Source organism: Tenrec ecaudatus, chromosome 8, assembly GCF_050624435.1.
Source record: "Tenrec ecaudatus isolate mTenEca1 chromosome 8, mTenEca1.hap1, whole genome shotgun sequence".
Taxonomy (NCBI): Eukaryota; Metazoa; Chordata; class Mammalia; order Afrosoricida; family Tenrecidae; genus Tenrec; species Tenrec ecaudatus.
Genome location: NC_134537.1, coordinates 94,013,842 through 94,034,271, shown reverse-complemented (window position 1 = coordinate 94,034,271; position 20,430 = coordinate 94,013,842). Strand labels below are relative to the sequence as shown.

At 42.7% G+C, this 20,430-nt stretch overlaps 1 protein-coding gene across 5 annotated transcripts in view; it reads left to right on the top strand.

The window, feature by feature from the left end:
- PSD3 (pleckstrin and Sec7 domain containing 3) overlaps nt 1-20,430 on the top strand; it is a 527,311-nt gene that overhangs the window by 289,212 nt on the left and 217,669 nt on the right. For all 5 annotated transcript variants that reach the window (XM_075556571.1, XM_075556567.1, XM_075556568.1 and 2 more), the window contains 4 exons: nt 5,406-5,600; nt 5,711-5,791; nt 7,068-7,180; nt 16,703-16,761. In XM_075556571.1, coding sequence (XP_075412686.1) covers nt 5,406-5,600; nt 5,711-5,791; nt 7,068-7,180; nt 16,703-16,761 — 448 coding nt within the window. The remainder of the gene's footprint in view (nt 1-5,405; nt 5,601-5,710; nt 5,792-7,067; nt 7,181-16,702; nt 16,762-20,430) is intronic.

The window sequence follows — 20,430 nt, the reverse complement described above, 5'->3', positions numbered from 1 at the left end:
CTAGGAGAGACCCGTCCTGGAAAAGGAGGGCATGCTTAGTGTAAGGTTTAGAAGGTCATCACAGAGGAAGACTCCAGATGAGATGGGGTTGACACAGTGGCTGCAGTGAGGAGTCCAAGCACAATTGTGAGGATGGTACAGAGCAGGCGTCACTTTGTCCTATTCACAGGGTCTCTCGGAGTTGGAGCCAACTAGATGGCACCTCCCAGTAGCCATTGTTAAGGATTTTTTCCCTTTTTATTTTTTTTAGTATGTGTCATTTGTCTACCACCCCCCACCCCCCTCGGGTCTGTAGGGTCAGTAGGAGTTTGCAGGTTTGGAGGAGGGCCTAATGAGAGTGCCCAAAGGGAAAAATATCATGTACAGAGATGAGGAAGTCAAGCTGATATTTCCATGTTGCCTACATGAGGAGACTGATCGGACCCAAGTCTAGAAGGGAAATTGAGGCCAGCTTGGGGAAAGATGGTATATGCATGAAATGCCACAGAATGGGTACTTGGATCCTGTGAGGGACTTTCACAGGCCAGGCCTAGGACCACATCTGTGTTAGCAGTTTTCAGAGTGAAATTGGGTGAAAATATAACAGAAAAGCAGAGTGGCGGCTCACTTTTGTGTTGGGGGGGGGGGGGCGGCGAGGAATTCGAGAAGAACCAGAGCATTAAGCTTGGCCAGGAGAAGGTCTTTATGCAACAATAGAAAAGTAGCAGAAATAACGCACAAGCCGTGGGGACCAGTAAAACCAAATGACCCAACAACAGAGCAGCGAAGGGATCGGGTTGTGACTGGTTTCTGAGTCACAGCAGTTCAGGGAACAGCCATGACTGGAATTCTCTCCAGTGAGGAGCAGACTTTTCAGAAGATGGTGTTGCCAGATGATGCTCAGTTATGTCTGAATTTCAGATACTTTGGGGGGTAAAATTATGACTCCTATATTCCTTGGGGACCTACTTCTGCCAAGAAATTCTTCATCATTTATCTGGACTCCAAGAGGAACTTGAGGCCCAGTGGTTTTTATTCGCTCTGACTTTGGGTATGTAGCCCGACAAAGCCTGTTCAAAGGTGTGGTGCCCAGTCCGCTCCAGACCCTCTTTGGATGACTGAGGTGTAACCACCTTTGCTTGCAGGGATGAGGTGATGAGGTACAGGCCCCACTGCAGCATGTCACAGGACAGACGGGAAGCATTTGGGGAGGTCGTTTCTGCGTTTAAGTGACTGGTATGGATATCGCGTTATGAGATGGTAAAATTCTTCGGTAAGAAAAGTAGGGAAAGTTGAACTAGACTTGGGGAAATCCTGGCCACCGATGGAGCTATGGAAAGCACCTCATTGTCAACACAGCCCGGTGGACAATGTCTTGTTGATTGGAGGAGACAGCACGGCCATTATTCTCCCATAGGGACCATCCAGTCCGCTGTATCAAGCAGGGACAATGCTGGGCATGCTATTGTGTTGGATGCCCTGGGACACAGGGGCCTCTGTGTTCGGACACTGGCTTTCTGGGGCCATGAAAACGTGACAAAGGCCCCAACAGTAAACACTCTGCTGAGAATGTGAAGTCATAGTACGATGACCTCACAGGGAGCGGATCTCTGGGAGGCTCGGTAGACCAGCAGCCTCTTCAGATGTGTAAGAGAATGCTGTGAAGGGGCTGACGGGAGGAAATATGGCCCAGGTGGGCCCCGGACTCCGAGATGGGTTCTATGGGCCGCATGTGTTTGTGCTGGTGAGTTCGTGCCGCCATGGTATTGCCAGGCTTTCCAGGTCAAGTGGAGCAGGCTGTGTTACCCAAAGTGGGAGAGTCAGCGCCCTGGGGTGGGGGGCGCTGGAATGCTCGAGAGATGGGGGTCCTGGTGGGGTGGCCTACAACAGCAAACACCTCTGCTTTTATCCTAGATTATGGCCTGTAGTACAGACATCTTCCATTGTCAGGGTTGGGGGGCAGGCACCGAGTAACTATTGTCGTTATTTTCTTGAAAAGGGGAGAAGTAGGTCAGATAAAGTTTGAGGACCTATGAACTAAACCATGAAATTGGGCAGAATGAAGCCATGTAGGATGGAGGTAGTCCTCGCATTCTTCCTTATTTTCTCCTGTTCTTGGGGCTCTTTGCATAAGGCGACACAAGACGCCTGCAGACAATCTTGGGACTGTGAAGGTGCCCTGGTGGTGCAGTGTGTCGCACGCTGGGCTACTCCCCAAAGCTTTGTCAAGACTCATAGCTCAGAAACCCCACATCGCAAGTCTTCTCCATCCCTGGGGCTGCTGGAGTACCTTAACGGCAGTGGGTTAGTGGGAAATCTGAGGCAATTAGGAGAATAGGCAGAATTTGGTAAGAGGGCAGAAAGTAGAAAGAAACATTCAAAACATGAACAGCAATGTTTCTAACCACAGTTTTAAAAAAATAAAAACATTTATTAAGCTAAACCTTATATTTGAATAAAATCATTGCATTATTGTTTATGCAGTATGGTTACATTGTTTACTTGGGGTGATTAAATACATGCAGCAAATTTGCCCTCAGAGTAGTTAACAATAAGTAGCAGTTTTGATAAGTTTCCTCTGGCCTTGGTCTGTCTATATGGTAAAACCGAAATCAAACCCACTGCCACTGAGTCTGTTACGACTGAGCAAACCTGCAGGGCCGTAGAACTGCCCGTAGGAGTCCCTAGGCTGTCATCTGTAGGGAAGCAGGCTGCTACATCTGCCGACACCGGAGTGGCTGTTGGCTTTGAACAGCCGCTTCTTCTGTTATCAGCCTAGTGCTTAACCATTGTGCACCCGGAGCTGCTTTATAGTTCTTCTGGGAGAATCTGAGCCCTTTGTAGATTATAAATAACTGAGCAAACTCGCCACCGGGTCAGTTTCAACTCAAAGCCAACTGACAGGACAGGGTAGAAGTAGAACTGCCTCTGGGTTTCTCACTATAAATTATTTCCTGGAGCAAAGCCTTAGTTTTCTCCCAGAGAGTGCCTGGTAGGCTTAAACCACTGATCTCGAAATTTGCAACTTGGTGCATAACCCACCACATCACCAGAGGTTAGACGGTAGAGTGTTATGTGTAATACATAACTCAAACTCACTACCATCGAATGTTTGCCTACTCAGACTCAGGACAGGGTAGAACTGCCCCTGTGATTTTTTTTCTGAGATGGTAACTCTCCCCTGGAATAGAAAGCCCTGTCTTTCTCCTTCACAGTGGCTGTTTTGAACTGCTGACCTTGTGGATCACAGATTAATGTGTAATTAACAATGCCACCAGGCCGCCTAGCATAGATAATGTGTAGAGGCAGATAATGTACAGGAATACAACTTCAGCAGGTATTTTTGTTGTAATTATCAAAAAGATTTCATTGTCAATGGCAGGCTTTGGATCATGTTACATTTCTACCTGTTATCGCAGGGGAAGACACAAAGTAGCGGAATAACTTTTGAGTTTATTTTTAGATTTGCTCGGCTTCGAAGTTAAATGTTTGATTTTCACTTGCATTTCATGAAACCGATGTGAGCGATGTAAAGGAAAGCTTGAGCATGAAGATCTCGTCACAATGAAGTGACTTTTTCCAATGGATGTAGATTACTGTTAGAAAAATTATTTCAGGTGGTTTTACAATTTGGATTCAAGGAGCCCGGGTGGTTCTTCTGGGTCAGCGTCGGACTGCAAACCTTGAGGTTGGCAACTCAAACCCACCAGTCACTCTGCCGGAGAGAGATGAGGCTGTCTTGCTCCGGGGAAGATTTACAAAGCCTAGGATGCCCTATGACGAGTGGGTATGTGGGACTGGACTTGGTGACAGTGAATTGGCTGCTTTGCTTTAGAATTGGAATAACCTCACATCCTGTTTTGTGTGGGTCATTCCAGTTTACGCCTGTTGTCCTTGGCTTAGCATTGGGCGCAGACTTTTTCTTCTTCTATTTGTCTTAATAGTTACAAGAAAAGAAGCCAGCATTGATTTGATCCCACTTTGGCTTCCAGATTCTTCTGAGCATATGGGAATGTGTGTGCCAACCTGTACCGTCAGCAGAGTTCTCTGGGAGTTGAATACGAAAGGACAGGCAGTGTAGGGTGGACAGTCTCTTTCTCTGCCTTTCAAGTAGAAGAAGAGCCTGCCTGTCAAGGACAACGTGTGTGTACTTGCTGATAGCGTGGTTCGGGGCTGCTAACTCAATGTCTAGTGTTGGTTAGAGAAGTGAATCAGATTAGCACCCTCTGGTGATCCTGTGAATTAGACATTGGGCTGCTAACCACAAGATCAGTGATGCGAACTCATCAGCTTCTCCGAGAGTGGACGATGAGGTGGTCTGTTCCTCCCAAATGATCCCCTGTCTTGGAGACCCCTATACAGCAGCAGTTCTCCACCTGGGGGTCGCAGCTCCTTTGGGGGTTGAACAATCCTTTCACATGGGCCTCCTGTTTCATAACAGTAGTAAAATTATAGTTATGAAGTAGCAATGAAAATAATTTTGATTAGGGGGCCACCACAGTAAGGAGGAAGTGTATTAAAGGGTTGCGGCCTCGGGAAGGTTGAGAACACTGCTACATAGTCTTTATGAGATGAAATAGACTAGACGATAGTGTGTCTTCCCCTCTCCACCATAGGGCTCCCTGGTGTGCCACCCAGTTTTGTAATAAATGGCTCAGCCTACATTCTGGGTCACTATGAAGTTGGCAGATTACTGGGAACATTAAAATTTGGCTTATGTGGCACAAGTAGCGAGACAGAGGTTAAGCAGTTCTACTTAATAGTGTACTTGCTAACTGCTACAGTGGGTTTTTTGGGTTGCTAGGCGGATCTGCCTAAGTCCGAGGGATATAGCAGGTCAGCTCCTTAAATCTGGTACAAGTGAGTCTGAGGTAGAGCCCAGTTCAACCCTGGGGGCTTACCTAACTGTAAGTGGGTGTTTAGGTCACTTATTTTTAGTCCTAGCGCTGAAAGGTAGTATTAGAACGCATGTTAATGAAAAATTTGGACATCATTTCATTTAAACTAGTTTTCATGTAGTTGATTCTGTAATATTTGGACAATTTAATAAGTATCTGCCCTATTTTTGCCACACGAGAAAAACTTTTATTATAAACGAATCGTTTTATTGGGGCCTCTTATGGCTCTTAAAACAATCCATACATCAGTTGTATCAAGCACATTTGTACATATGTAGCCATCATCATTTTTAAAACATTTTCTTTCTGCTTGAGCCTTGGTATTAGCTCCCTCCCCCATGGACCTCTGATACATTATAAATTATTATTATTTCCATATCCTACACCACCCGCTGTCTCCCTTTGTCCACGTTACTGTTGTTCATCCCCCTGGGGATGGGGGGGAGGCAGCGGAGATTACACATCATTGTAGTCGGTTCCCTGTGAAATAAATAAATAAATAACCCTACCCCCTATGAATTTTAACAGCAATGCTGGGGCGAAAAAGACGCTGTTAGATGCTCATTCTGAAATGGGGAACACCGAGATTCTGGAGAGGGAGACCACAGAGAGCCTCGGCAATGGGACCAGTAGCAACGTGGAAGCAGCCAAACGATTGGCCAAGCGCCTTTACCAACTGGACAGATTCAAAAGGTCGGATGTCGCCAAGCATCTAGGCAAGAAGTATGTGCTGACCAAACCTGGTGTCCGAGTTTCCCGTGGTGGGGGTGGCGGGTGGGGGTGGTGTGTATGGTTTCAATGATAATAACCAAGTCTACTCTGTTTTCTTATAGCAATGAATTTAGCAAACTCGTCGCAGAAGAATATCTGAAATTTTTTGACTTTACAGGCATGACGCTGGATCAGTCTCTCAGGTCTGATTAAAACTCTACTTCTGATTCTTTTTGCTTGCGAATAATTAGGTTTGGGGAGAGAAAATAATGTGCCAAAGTTAGGATCAGATGTTATTCAACTATACAACCCAAAATTACTTTGTGAACTAGCTCCGTTTGTACTATGGGCATATTAAATGTAGCAGAAGAGAAGAAAATGTGATGGTGTTATGAAATTATGTGTGAACCCTACAAGGCTAATAGATGACAGTAATGAATGGTAGCAAAGCACATCTTGAGGAAAGATGGGATGTGGGAATTTGGTTTTGAATGACAGATTTCCCCCCACCCCCTAAGGCACGGTTTACAGATTGTAGGACTATAGCTATAAATTGTTGCATTTTTCTCCCCTTAAACATTTGCTTACAACAGCAAGGATCTATTTTTTCTTATCTCATGTTAAAGGAACTTCACCTCTAAAGTGAGGGTTACCTGAGTTTATTTGTAGACACCCACTTGCTAGATGCCATAGTGACCCCATGTCACAGAGGGCTCTTCTAGGCTGTCACCTTCCTGGAAGCAGGTTGACAGCTCTGTCCTCTGTAAGAGAGAGCCTCGTGGTCTAAAATGCCATCTTTTGCTTAGCAGCCTAGTACTCAACTGTTGGTGCTTCCAGGGGAATTAAATAGTTGAGTGGTTCTGGCTATATTTTCTACTATTCAAAGAAGCTTAGATTTATGAAAAACTGATTCCGTAAATCAATTTATTTCATTGTATCGGGAGTAGGGTTTTATCTCCCAATTTCCTCCTCATATAACAAAGTGATCATGTAATGTGCTTGATAATACGCCAAATAAAACGAGCAAACATCTCATCTTACGTAACAATGGGCTCATGGCACTTCCAGTCAAGTAACCATGCCAAAAGAACGCAAATGAATGCAGTGTTTTATGACCCCATCTGCAGGATTGGGGCTCCATCTGAAATACTCCTTGATTTTCTCCCTGAGTGACCTTTTAAAATTAGACGCCGTGACACTTCAATCACGATGGTGAAATTACGTACCTTCTCAAGGTGTTCTTGTCATGTGGGCCACCCTATTATTATCCTGTCATCTTTCTTATTTGCATTTTTTCTTGAACTTAAATGTCACGATATACTTTTATCAAAATTCTAAATAATAATACTTTGTAGAATAATCTTTATATAGTTAGGATCTGGAGGTTACATAAATAAAATGTAACTATCAAATATAATTTTATATCTTTTTAAAAGTTTACTATTTTCTCAATAATTTATTTTTATTGTTATGTTTTAGGTTTTTCTTTAAGGCATTTTCTCTTGCGGGAGAAACCCAAGAACGAGAGAGAGTTTTAATACACTTCTCCAATAGATACTTTTATTGTAACCCAGACACTATTACTTCACAAGGTAATGTGATGGAAACGCGTGGGTCTCTTTCTTATAATAGTCGTTACTTTTCTTATGATGAAAGTTGCATGTTTATTCAACAGATAGGAAAAGTTAAAGGACATAAAAATCTGTAGGTATTTTAATTTGCATTCAGGTATTTTTATTTGCATTCAGGTAACCATTCACAGTTCGATATACTGCCTGTGATAGTGTGGGTGCTTTAGAGAAACAAATCCCCGAAACTCAAATGTATAAGAGAGAGTTTTATATAAAGGGTAAGTGCACATCAAAAATCATCCCAACCCAGTGCTGCCCAAGCCCACAGTCCAACATTAACCCATATGTCCGACACCAATCCGCAAAGTCCTCCTCCATCTCACAAAACAGACGCAATGATGGGGGAAAGCCAAATCGGTGAACGTGTAAGCAACTCAGTGCTGGCAGGGGTCTCTACACGGCTGCTCCAGCACCCAGGGCTGCATCAGGGTAGGTCCATGCGGCTTCTCCTTGGGGGGATGGCTTGCAGGAAGTGAGCCTTGCCAGCTGAAGCAGGGAACTGGTGCGACCATCAGAAAGCAAGAGATCCGAGGACTCGAAAGGTGAGGTTCACGAAGCCATTTATCCTTCTGCCCTTCAATTAACTTCACATGTGTTTATAGGCCAGGTTGGCACAGTAAACTTTAACTATATCAATCCTGCTAGTCTATGTATATAAAGTAAACTAACCCAAACTCACTATCAGAGTCAAGTCTGAATCATAAAAAACAAAACACCAACCAAAAAAAAAAACAAAACCCTAGGACAGAGTAGAACCCCCCCCTCTCCCCCCCACACCCTGCCGTGGGTTTCTGAGGCTGTAAATCCATACGAAAGTAGAAAGCTTCATCTTTCTCCAGCTGAGCAGATGGTGGTTTCAAACTTCTGACGTGGTGATTAATAGACCAATTTGTAACTCAATGTCACCAGGGTTTTTTACATACAATAGTTAATGTCAAATTGGAATCCTTACAGGTGTGTTTCCTTCTTTACATTGTGAGTCCTTTACATTGTGAGAGTTTCCCTCATATCACCAAATCATTCTTGGAAGGTATGTTTTATGTCTGCATGGTCTTTACCCTTCTGGTAGCTATTTTGTCTTCTCATTTCATAGTAAGACAATATACTGTAATTTGCTTGTGTTTGCTACCTTGAGATACTCTATGCAAGGTGTATTGTCATCAGTAAAATGATCTTCTTCTTTCCTATACCCCAGACTGACAGGCTACTCGCCCCTAACACATCATCACAGGTCTGGTGGGTGCAATTGTACAGCGATATTAAGTGCAGATTATAGTGAAGTCATAGAGAATAAGAGAGATAGAAGAGAGGTTGAAATAATGGAGTCAGACACATTTCATGGTGGCATGCTCACCTCAGAATCACTTGGTGGTCCACATGGAGAGAAAGAGAGAGAGAGAGAGAGAGAGAGAGAGAGATTGATTGATTTATTGCTAACAAAGGCTTTTATATTCTCTGGGGACGTGCAAGCCCCCTAGTTACAGGTGAGGGCATATGTCACAGGAAGGATTGTGCTATAGGTAATACAGTAATGGGAGGGGGTGATCTAGGGATATCCATGTAATATGAAGAGGAGGGATTGGCTGTATACATGTGACAAGATGGGCGGATCCTAGATCCAGGATCAAGGCCTAATTTTGGATGTCACTGAGCTGGTTATTCTCTGGCCCACCATAGAAGCCATTAGCTGTTTGGTGTCACCCCTACCTACAGGAACCAGACTACTGGTCTGAAGCCTTTAGGGAGAAGTAACCCATTGTTCTTAACAGCAGGGAGTTGGCCCTACCTGTGGTGGGCCCAGACAGTAGTCTGGCAACTGACTGTTTTCAGGGAGGTAGCTTGACAATCATTTACTATTAGCTGCAAGCAGTGTCCTAAGTCTAGCATCTAGTTGTGGGAGGAGACTTGGGAGAAGTCGTTGTTTCCCACAACCTACCCCTTTGTTTTATATATAAAATTCAAAGGAGCCACATGGTCAACATGGTTATTTTCTATACATTGAAAGCTGTCAAGACAAAACTTAATGATCCAGTTAATGTAGCCCAAAATTCAGGCTTATGGTAAACATGTTGATTTCAGGCATGGGGGATAAAGTCCCCTTATGCACATTTGCTGTTGGAGAAAGGTATGAGGGGAGCTGGATGCCGCAGTGGGAAGAAATAGAGCCAAATAGGAATGTCTGCTTCTAAAGGGAGAATGAATCAACCATGTGCTCACTTTAAGGCAGCACAGCTTTAGGGGGAGAAACTGTGGGAATGATTGACAACCACAGGAAAATGTACTTGGACTACAATTCCAACTACCAGAGTGGCGGTCTTCCTGCCATGGAATACCAGTCTTCCAGATTCCCTCCGTACCAGTCAGGGAATGAGTCCCAGTTTTATTTCCCTCAGTGCCAGCATCCTGCATTTCCCCTTCTGCATTACTTTTAAGATTCTATAGTGTCACGGAGGCACCATCATCTCTCTTCACATCTCTCAGCCTCCTATAGAGAGACACGAGACTGCGAGCATCAACGTCATTGGGAACAACAGTCAGACTAGAAGTTAAGCAATGCGAAATACTTTGAGCCCAAGCTCCAGGCTCCAACCCTTCCATGCCATTCACCAATTGCTTAATCACATATCAGAGCCAGGAGACGCCTCAAGCTTGTCTTTGAATGTATAAAAAATATCCTTTTTAGGCTGATCAACATCTAATGAAATGTTTCTCTTAAACCCTTGCAAATGTTTCCTAATAAAATCCCTAATAAAATAAAATAAAATAAAAATTCCTAATAAAATCATGCAGTGTCTTATTATATGGGTAAGGAATTATACAAAAATCAGTTACATTCCACTCACATTATAGCATTTATTGAAGATTCCAAAATCTTGATCTTTCAGCAAAGCAGCATTCTGTAGTAACAGTCCAGTCACTAGTGTATAAAATGTTCGGTTTTGATAGAGTCCCAGAGTGTCCCTTAGACAGCATCAGCCATGGAAGAAATAGCTCAGCAGTCAGCGATTGCCATTCTCAGGAATCTACAGGGTCTTCTTGATGTTTTGGATAACTTGAGTAGCAGGAAAGGGTCAGGTCACACATCAGCTTCCCTGATTTCTTCTGGGCCTCACTGGCTGGAGAGAGATGCACCTATTTCCTTTGCCTGTGAAAACATAAACAAACAGCTCCTCTCTGGGGTGTCGGCAATCTGGAAAAATTATGATTAAGATTTTGTGGTTCCTTCGTGTTCTTCATCTTTCTCCGAACGTGGTTGCGCCCTTCTAAGGGGAGTCCATCAGCTTTATTCTGTAAAACGGAATGTATTGCCCTTTGTACAGGTGACAAATGGACCTGGATCCCAAACGCGATTCTCGTCTTCCTGGGACTCCTTGGGATCAGCTTTCTCTGTAGAACTGAGAATGCATTTATCTGCCCTAATTTTATTACAAGCTTTTAGTAAGGAGAAAATTTTTTTGATTAAAATGACCAAATGAAATTTTTCATACATAAGATTCCTGTTCTCCGCCTTCTGTTTTAACAATGTAGACGTTAAAGCATTGTTAGCAATGTCTGTTAACTTCTTAGGTTTTAAATCAGTATAACTACTTAGATAGCGTTCATTGTTATACAGATATATGCTCCCAGCTCTCAGAGTTGAGAGAGATAAATATTTGTGAGAACTTCTTACCACACTCAGAATGATTTGAAAGACTGAAAAAGTCCTTAATAAAATTTGTTCAGCTGTTCTTGAAGCAACTTACCAAACAGACATTTTTTTCCTCTGAGTTTACCAATAAGGTTACAGATTCAGTTAGGCCATATTGTCCATCAGGCTTCTTGCACTGTGGGATTTTTCTAATCTTACAATAGTCTGATCTGGTTAGCTTCTCTCATTCCCTCCAAGCTGGGTTTAGAAGAAGGCGATGGGTGGGTCTTAGGCCCTCATGGGTACCTTAAGGAAATGACCCTATATCCAGAGCTTAAAAACTCTTTGCCTTCAATTTCTAATTCCATGTGGGGGTGCTGTTGTTTCCCCACAACAGCGTTCCAAATGATCCCTTGATTTAATAATATAGGTTGGTCAGACTTCTCAAGTGTTCTTTCCTGATAGGTATGACTTTTAACTCTAGCAATGCAAGGAAGCAAAAATTGGCTTAAATGATCTTTCTTTTTTATAAACCATGGTATATCAGATTTTATCAATGCCTTAATTTCGTTTAGGTAGTAGACCCCAATTACCGCTCTTAATAATTCCTGATTTAATTACAGCTTTTTGCTTTCCTTCATAATTCTGATTAACTCCGGTATCAATTTGAATTCCTTGACTATTTAGGTCAAAACTTCCTGCTAAAACTGTATTACTCTTTCAATGAGAGGCTCAGGCTGCTGAAAATCAACAGGCTGTTGTGAGGGTCTCTAAGCCTTTACTTGGTTATTTAACCTACTGCAGTGAGGACAGAGGCTGGGCTTTGGCAAGTTTGCTTAGGTCTGGTCTCCTGCTGTGAGGTTGGGGGATACCTGTGATTGCTGCCATTCCAAGATTCTTTTGCTGGGTTAGGCAGATCAAGGTTTAGCTCTGCTGGGCTAGGCTTGGATCAAGTTCCTTCCTCTATTACCTGCAATCCATTCAAAAGGGCTCGGAGCACGCCCAGCTACAAGTTTTTTTTGGCTGGGCATTACTTCCAGGTAAATGTCCCCTATTGCTAAACTTTGAATGACAATACTCTGCCCAGTGTCTACCTCTATGGCAGCAGAGGCAAAGTCTAGTTTCCTTGGACTCTTTCCCTGGGTCTTTTCCTCTGTGAATCGTCCTGTTCTTTTGTAATACCTACCTGCAGTCTCTCTGATACTGTCCCTCAGCTCCACATGTAAAGCATCTCCCTTTAGGCCTGGTGTAACTTGCCAAAGCAGCAGCCATGAGGTTGACCCTGTGCTCATCTGTACCTACATCCCTGCGTAGCCTGATATAATCTAACAGCATGCTCTGTTCCTTGAAAGGGCATATGGCAGCTTGATGATGTATTCAAGTTCTCAAATGCTAATGTAAGAATAAGATTGTTCGCTGCCCCTTTGTCCACCACATTCTTGTGGACAGCATCCTGCAACCTGGATGGAAAATCTATATAAGACTCATCATTCCTTTGCTTTACTGTCATTGAACTTGGCCGTCTTGCTTCCTGATAGTATTATTTTTTCCCAGGCCTTTAGACAGACTTCTCGTACTTGTGTGAAATTCTGCTCATCAGAGTTTCACTGTGACTCAATGGTGATGTGATTCTCATCACCTAGCAGCTGACGAACCCCTGTATCTATGCCTTCTTCATTTTTGTGTGCTAGTGCAAGGGCTGATTCGTTCCACACTATCTGATATTGCAAAGTTTCTGAATGGGAGAGGCACACCTTCGTCAGAGTATTCTAGTCGGCCGGGATCCAATATTCCATTTCTTTCAGAGATTTTACCATACCAATTACAAATGGTGAATCTGGACTGTAACTAGATACTGCTTGTTTGGGATCTTTCAGTAGCTTAAAGGGAAAGGCAGTACATCACCGTTCTTGATTCCCTTTAGGGTGCTGCTCATCCGGCTCCCTGTCTATAATTCTAACAGGACAAGCCATTCTGAATTCTAAATCTGCTTCTTGAGCTATACTCTTCTCCACCCGTGAGAGCAAAGGTGCCTTCCTACTCCTTGACTCTTCTCACTTCCCGAGCCTTACCTCCATTTGCATACCTTTGGATCCAGTGTCATCGCTCCCTCCAGCACTGACTTGCGTGATAGTATTGTCATTCCCTAAGGTATGCTCTGGTGGTGGCGCAGATGCTTCTAGTCTGATCTCCCCTTCTGATTCAGACTTCATTTTCTCAGCTGTGCCTAACATCTTCTCATCTGCCTAATACTCTGTCTGCTTCTTACCTGATTTTAATCTGCGTAGCTTAGAGGCTTCTCACTGCTCTGCTGGTCTTGTTCCTTGGCTCTCTCACCCTGCAGAGGCTCTAGCACTGTTTTAATCTGCACCCACAGCTCCCAGGCCTCCATGGGTATGCTCTGTCCTTCCCCTGTGGACTTTCTTAACTTAATGACTACCTTTTCCCATATCTCCATATCAAAGGTTTCTGACTCCAGAAAAGGATTAAATTTCTTTACCACTTGAAGAAACTCTTTCATCCTCTTATTTCTTACTTCTTATTTTGTTTCTTAAAGAGGTAGCAAAGTGTGATACCATACTCTCTATCCTTGCTCTTTGCCTGACCCATATCTCACTTGAACTAAAAAACACACTTAAAAAAAATAAAAAAATTTTTTTTTCCTGATTCACCCTCTGTCTGATGAGGCCATACAATTGTTACACAGGATACAACTCAAAAGAGTTCTTTTCCTACAAGGCCACATGTGATGGGCGCCATATGTCAGGGTGCCCGCCCCTAACACATCATCACGTTTCCAGTAAGCGCAATTGTACAATGATAATAAGTAAAGATTATAGTAAAGTCATAGCATGAGAGATAAAAAAGAGATCGAAATGATGGAGTCAGAATATTATCATGGTAGCATGCTCACCTCAGCCTCACTTGGTGGTCGGCATGGAGAAAGAGAGAGAGAGATTGCTAACCAAGGTTTTTATATTCTCTGGGGATGTGCAAGCCCCCTACTTACAGGTGAGGGCATACGTCACAGGAAAGGGTTGTGCTATAGGTAATACAGTAATGGGAGGGGTGTTATCTAGGGATATCCACAAAATAGGAAGAGGAGGGATTGGCTGTATACATGTGACAAGATGGGTGGATACTAGCTCCAGGATCAAGGCCTAATTTTGGATGTCACTGAGCAAGTTTGACCTGTTCTCTGGCCCACCATAGAAACCATTAGCAGTAGGCTGTCAACCCTACCTACAGGGACCAGACTACTGGTCTCAAGCCTTTAGGGAGAAGTAACCCATTGTCCTTAACAGCTGGGAGTGGGCCCTACCTGTGGTGGGACCAGACAATAGTCTGGAACTGACTGCCTTCAGGGAGGTAACTTGACAATCATTTACCATTAGCCCCAAGCAGTGTCCTAAGTCTAAAATATATTTGGCGGAGAGGACTTGGGAGAAATCTCTGTTTCCCATTCCTGACTTCGAATTTTCTTGAAGAAAAAATATATAAGATTTACATTTTATGGTTAGTGTTGGAAAGGTCCACAAATCCCACTGGAGGTTGTGGTGTGTCTCATTCCTTCATTAACTATTAATGATAGCGATACTGACCACAATGTCATTTATGATTTTAATGAACTAGAATATATGGTAATTAGACTGGTTTTCAGAAGCAACTCTTTAGTCTTTTTTCTACATGGATTTCATTTCCAATAATTTTAGAGTTTTTCATTGTGCTCACATAATTGGAATTAGATAATCTTTTATAAACTTAGATAAACTGAAATATAAACCACTGACACTAGACATATGCAAAAAATCATAAGTATCTCTTAGGTTACTGATTGTTATTAAGTCAATTCTGACTCATGGTGACTCTAGGACAGGGTAAACTGCCTTGTGGGTTTCCTAGACTAAGTTCACAGGAGTAGAAAACCTCATTTTTCTCCTGCACAGTGTCTGGTGGTTTTGAACTGCTGACTTTGCAGTTAGCAGCCCAGTGCATAGCCCACTGCCCTGCCAGGGCTCCTCTTAGACATTTAGTAGCCTTCACTAATAGGCTCTGACAACAGCAGTCATCTACGATGATTCCGAAGCTGTAACATTGTCCTGGCCCCTTGATGCCTCGCACAGAGTACCTCAAAGCAGGAGCAAAACATTAAACCGTATTCATTTATAAATTCAGCATTTTGGACAGACCTTTCGATCCATCTACCATAGGTTAGTAACACTTTTTTTTCCCATCTTGAACTAGTATTGATGACCATACATAGATTTATGGTTGGCAGAGAATGAGTAAGGAGAACCTGTTTTTTAGGTTCAGTATTTTACATTCAAAATATCTTAGAAAAATACCATTTGACCTATGTGTTGCCTTTTAAGAATGACATGAAATAAAAACTATTTCCATGCATATTTTTCATCAGCAGTACTATTTAAAATATAAATTTTGTAATGCATATAGTGGAAGAATCTACTTTTGCTGTTAACTTTCACTTCATTCCCAAGTCACTTTCTTTCCAGGAAATTTTAAAAAGAAAAAGGATCATAGTATTAAATAATTTGTATTAAGGCCTATGTCCTATTTTAACAAATCCAGGAAGTATAAACACACACAAATTATTATCACTGCCCAAAGATGATCATTGAATATTTTGGTATATGTTCTACCTTGCTGTGGTAGTCACATAATTTGGTGTCAATTTAAGGATTAAGAGTGTAGGGGTGGAGTCTAAACAATCAATCTGGAGATAGCCAATGAAACTTCTGTGTGGGCATGGCCTTCTCCTGAGAATTCTGGAAAATCTTGTACTTCCTCCTTGGAGGTAGTAGACACCTTTCTCTCTCTCTCTGTTACTCCCTGGGAGGTATTACAGCTGACAAGACCTCTGAAGCTGGAAGAGCCATGTAGAGACCCCTGCCAGCGCTGAGATGCTTACAACGCCACTGGATCCAAAGACTTTCTCCCCACTGGCCTGTGATTGCCCTGCATTCAGCGTTATTGCATGTGTTTCCTGAGTCTGAAAAGGACTATATGTACTGCTGTCAGACATGTGGGCTAATATCGGACTTATAGACTTGATCTGGACTGGGCTGGGATGTTTTCTCAATATTCAATTGCTCTTGTATATAAATCTCTTTCTTATAGACATGTGTGTGTCCGTGGATTTGTTTCTGTAGTCTACCCAGACTAATACACTTGCATATGTTGTTTTAAATGGATTCATCCTGCACATAGTGTGCTTTTCCTATAAAAACTTTTTGGAATAAACATCTTTTTTCCATGTGTGTTTGAAATGTCCAGCTGTATGATGTGGGCAGGGTTTTCAGTGATGGCGCAGAATGGTCTTGGGAGGGTCATTTACAGTGGCCACCGTAAGCAGTGCTTCTCTGGAAAGCAGTTTTTTAAACAGTTCCTTGGTCTGGGGTCTTAACAATGACTTTGCTGTGTTTGGCCTCACTGCCACTGAGTCGATGCTGACTCACAGCAACCTATAAAACAGGGTGGAACTGCCTCTGGAATGGAATTTCCAAGACTAATTCTTTGTGAGTGTAGAAAGCCTCATCTTTCTCCTGAAGAGATGATAGTAGTTTTGAACTTCTGACCTTGCAGAGCACATCCCAGCCCAGCACCTCTCCTGAGAGAACGGCATTATCGCCAGCATTGCTCAAATTTGTGACCTGAATTCTTTGTAATAAGCTGTTGTGCATTTATTTTCCCCTAAAATGAGCATGGCTGTGCCTCCTAGCTCGGTGTCTTACCTTCTTAAGTCTGTAAAGTATGAACTGGCATGACAGAAAGGGGTCGCATCTGTTGGTCAAATGGGAAATTGTGAATTAAACCTTCCCTTTATCTCTCTCTAGATGGAGTCCATTGTCTCACCTGTGCCATGATGCTTCTCAACACCGACCTACATGGCCATGTAAGTATAGGTTTTGTGACGCTGTCTTATGGACACCCCAAAATGTCTTTCATGTAGCTCTGCTTTTAAGCCCACACATGTCCATTTTTTCCTCTCTGTTTTTCCTCATTCTCTGCATGTTTATTATGTGGGTATGTCAGCATAAACCTTTTTTGGGGTTGGGATGTATTTTATTTTACATATATTCCCATGAAGCGTGATTTCTAAGTGGGATACCATATGGACTGGAGTTACTTTGTAATGTGAATGCTGCACCTTCTTCTCCACTAGATGGCAGCAGCAGAGTTTTTGTTTTTGTGGTTGGTTATGGATGTGCGTGACAAGCAATGATGAAAAGTTAGCTCTGAGAATGTCAACCCCTTTTTCACTGAATCCAGCAATAAGTCTGGGAACTCAGCCTTTCCCGCACTGCTCAGCTCAGCTGGCCTTTTATTAGTTGAAATATCAAACCAATCTAATTGCCTCTCCTTTGCTATTTAAAATGCATCATGAATGTCTTACATTTTTATTTGTTTATGAACTTTAACATTTCACAGAAGTGACATCTTCATAATTTTTAAAACAAAAAAACACCCCAAACTGTTCACAGTAGATCTAATTGAGAATGCTTCAGTTAACGCTAGATCCTTAGGACAAACGTTATTTTATAGCTCTGTGCTCAGTTTGAACAGAACGGCAGGTTTTCTGTGGCCTTGAAAAGTCCAGATCATCCCTTGGTATGCTATGATATAATTGATCCGATCATTTAAAAAATTGTGTTACAAGAGCTAATTTTAGTGAAAATCCTGTGATAACACTGGAGCAAATGGTTCTGCCATCACAAATGGAGTTGACAGGACCTATGTGGGTTCAATTTGCTCAACAAATTCTACCCCTTCCAAAAGCAAAGAAAAGCAAAACAAGTCGGTAAGAAGGAAAGCCTTCTCGAGTTGTTTCTGACGCACAGTGTCCCCTACTAGGACGGAATGGACCACTCCACAGAGTCCCCGAGGCTGCAAACCTCTATGGAAGCATTCTGCCTCGTCTGACTCCCACGGAATGACTGCACAGTCGCACTTTCAACCTTGGTTGCTAGCAGCCCAGCGCTTTAAGCGCTAGACCATGATCACGCGATTTGCTTGTCTGAAATGAGTCCCCAGTATGAAAGACGAAACAGCACTGTTTAAGGCAGCAGTTCTCAACCTGTGGGTCACGACCCCTTTGGGCGTCAAACGACCCTTTCACAGGGGTCGCTCAATTCATGACAGTAGCAATATAGCAGTTAGGAAGTAGCAACGAAAATAATTTTGTAGTTGGAGGGGGGTCCCATGAGGAACTATATTAAGGGGTCGAGGCCTTAGGAAGGTTGTGAATAATAGGGCCATTACTATGGGATGTACCTGTTTAAAGGCCCCTGGAGAAAAACAGTAAAGTGCCTAAGCATGAGGTGCAGTGTTAGAATCGATTTTACAACCCATCTTTCTGTCTTATACAAAGACCCTTGGGGTGATTGATAAATTAGAGGTAAGCTTAGACTAACTATCCTGGAGTGATCGTGCTGTAATATGCTATGTGGAAATTAGGGTGTGGGGGTTCCTATCATGTGACCCTTGAAATACCAGTATCAGCATCTGAAATGCATCCATGTTAAGGAGATGGTCAGTCAGTGGATTGCCCAGGCTGGTGCTCTGGTCACAGTGAAGTGAGTTGCCACATCTTGACTCGTCAACTGTGTAACTTTGACGTTGAAAGAAGCAGCTTTGAGTATGTCTACCTGCTCAGAGCACTGACCCCACCTGGGGGTTACTAGGACTTCGGAATAGGAAGGACGCCTTTTCACACCAGGCACGCGAGGGCACCTCCATCCACATTCTTAGGTAGTGAGGCAGCTCGTGCTGGTTAACTCTGAACATGCGTAATGATGGGGGGAGAAATGGGGGTGGTTTTCATAAAATGAGAACTCTTTTTTTTAGTTTTACTCTATCTTGAGTTCCTCTTTCAAAAGTTCCCATTGCCCTGATGATTCCATTAAATAAAGATGTGCTTTAGTGATCATGATCCTTTGTGCAATGTACATAGAAGTAAATAAAAGCGAGTCGTCTTAATTGCTCATGCCAAGTCTGTTGCCCACCCCCTTTAGAGTGACACATCCCCTCTATTTGCTCACGCCCTTTCTTCCGATTGCCTCTGAGGAATATGAAGAGCAGATTGGAGATGAGGCAGCACTTTTTTTTCTTGTGTAACTAGAATGGAAGTGACTGCATGAACATTTTAAGATTATCTCGGGAGAAGCTAATCACAGATAATTAACAATTGGCTGTAATAGGAAGACTGCTGGTTTTGAGAGAGAAAATAGTAAACCACAGTCTTGATGCCATTCTGAAAAGCTTGCTTTTAGTGATTATTAAGTCTTGGCTTTGTTTTTTATTTCATTTTTTTTAAAAAGAAAAAGAACAAAAATGTGTGCCCCATCCACGGTAATATCTGTGTTCAGGTTTTACTCTGTTTTTCTGACTCCGATTTGCAATGCATGCTGTTAGAAGTTAGGTTTGACTATATCATTGCTGTGATAAACAAACTAATCTTATGAAAATGTGTTTCTCTTATTTCCCCCCTCTGGATTCACTGTTAAAATACATTTTCCTTCTAGGTGGTAAGTGTTTTTTGATCCATCATTGTGGATGTAATTTCGCTTGCATCATGATTGCCTGATTTACTGCAGATTGTCTGCTTGGACCTACTAGCATGGCCCCTTTTACAGATCAGTCATTCTGAAGATAATGAATTATTTCTATTTGCCGGCTCCTTGTCTCCTCCTCCTCATGTCACTTGCCATTACTTGGTGCTGTGCCAGCAACGTCAGCCCCTTGGGGAGTGAGCTAATAACCTATCTCCCCTTCCTTCCTCATCATGACGTCATAGCAGCAACAAGGCCGCATGACCTTCCTCAGAGGCTGACACCAGCTTGGCCTCATGCTTTTGTGGGAAAGAGGACTTGGGAGAAGGAACTTCTTTTGCCTGTTCTTGGTGGGTCTTTCCTGGGGGGTTCTCTTTCTTTGTGGAATGATGTATGGAAAGCGCACTGGGCCTTTGGCCCACTAACGCTCTTACTAATGAAATGACGGAATGCATACTAATGAATTTCTAATACATAGGCCAATGTCATATGTTGGCGTAATTTCTATCTTTCTGATTTTTTTTTTCATTCCATAACCCCGGTGCACTTACTCTGTCCCAAGTTCTGTGCCATTTTGAGAAGGATCAGAAAAGAGTGAGGCGTGTTTACAGGAGCCGTCTGGCCCGTGTTGACTAGTTTAGTCAGGTTCAGTGGCGAAATGGTAGCGTCACTGAGGTGATACTGCGAACGCTCACGGGGGAGGCGTGGTTTCTGTATTTTGGAGTCTAGTTAGACTAGAAAAAAAGGTTTTAGTAGAAATTCAGATGTTCCATTTGTGTTGAGAATGGTAAAATAATGAAATGCATATGTATAATAATTTGTTAATTTACTGATGCCATTGAGCTTATTTTGTCTGAAAGTGGTTTCTTCTTAGATAAGTATCGTTGGGGCCATCTGGCTATTTGCTAAGTGTAAACCTTTGTATAGTTAAAATATCTCAATGAATTACCCAGGCCAATGGAAATTTACATATACAGAGTTCCATTAAAATAAATGCTACATTTTAACTAAAA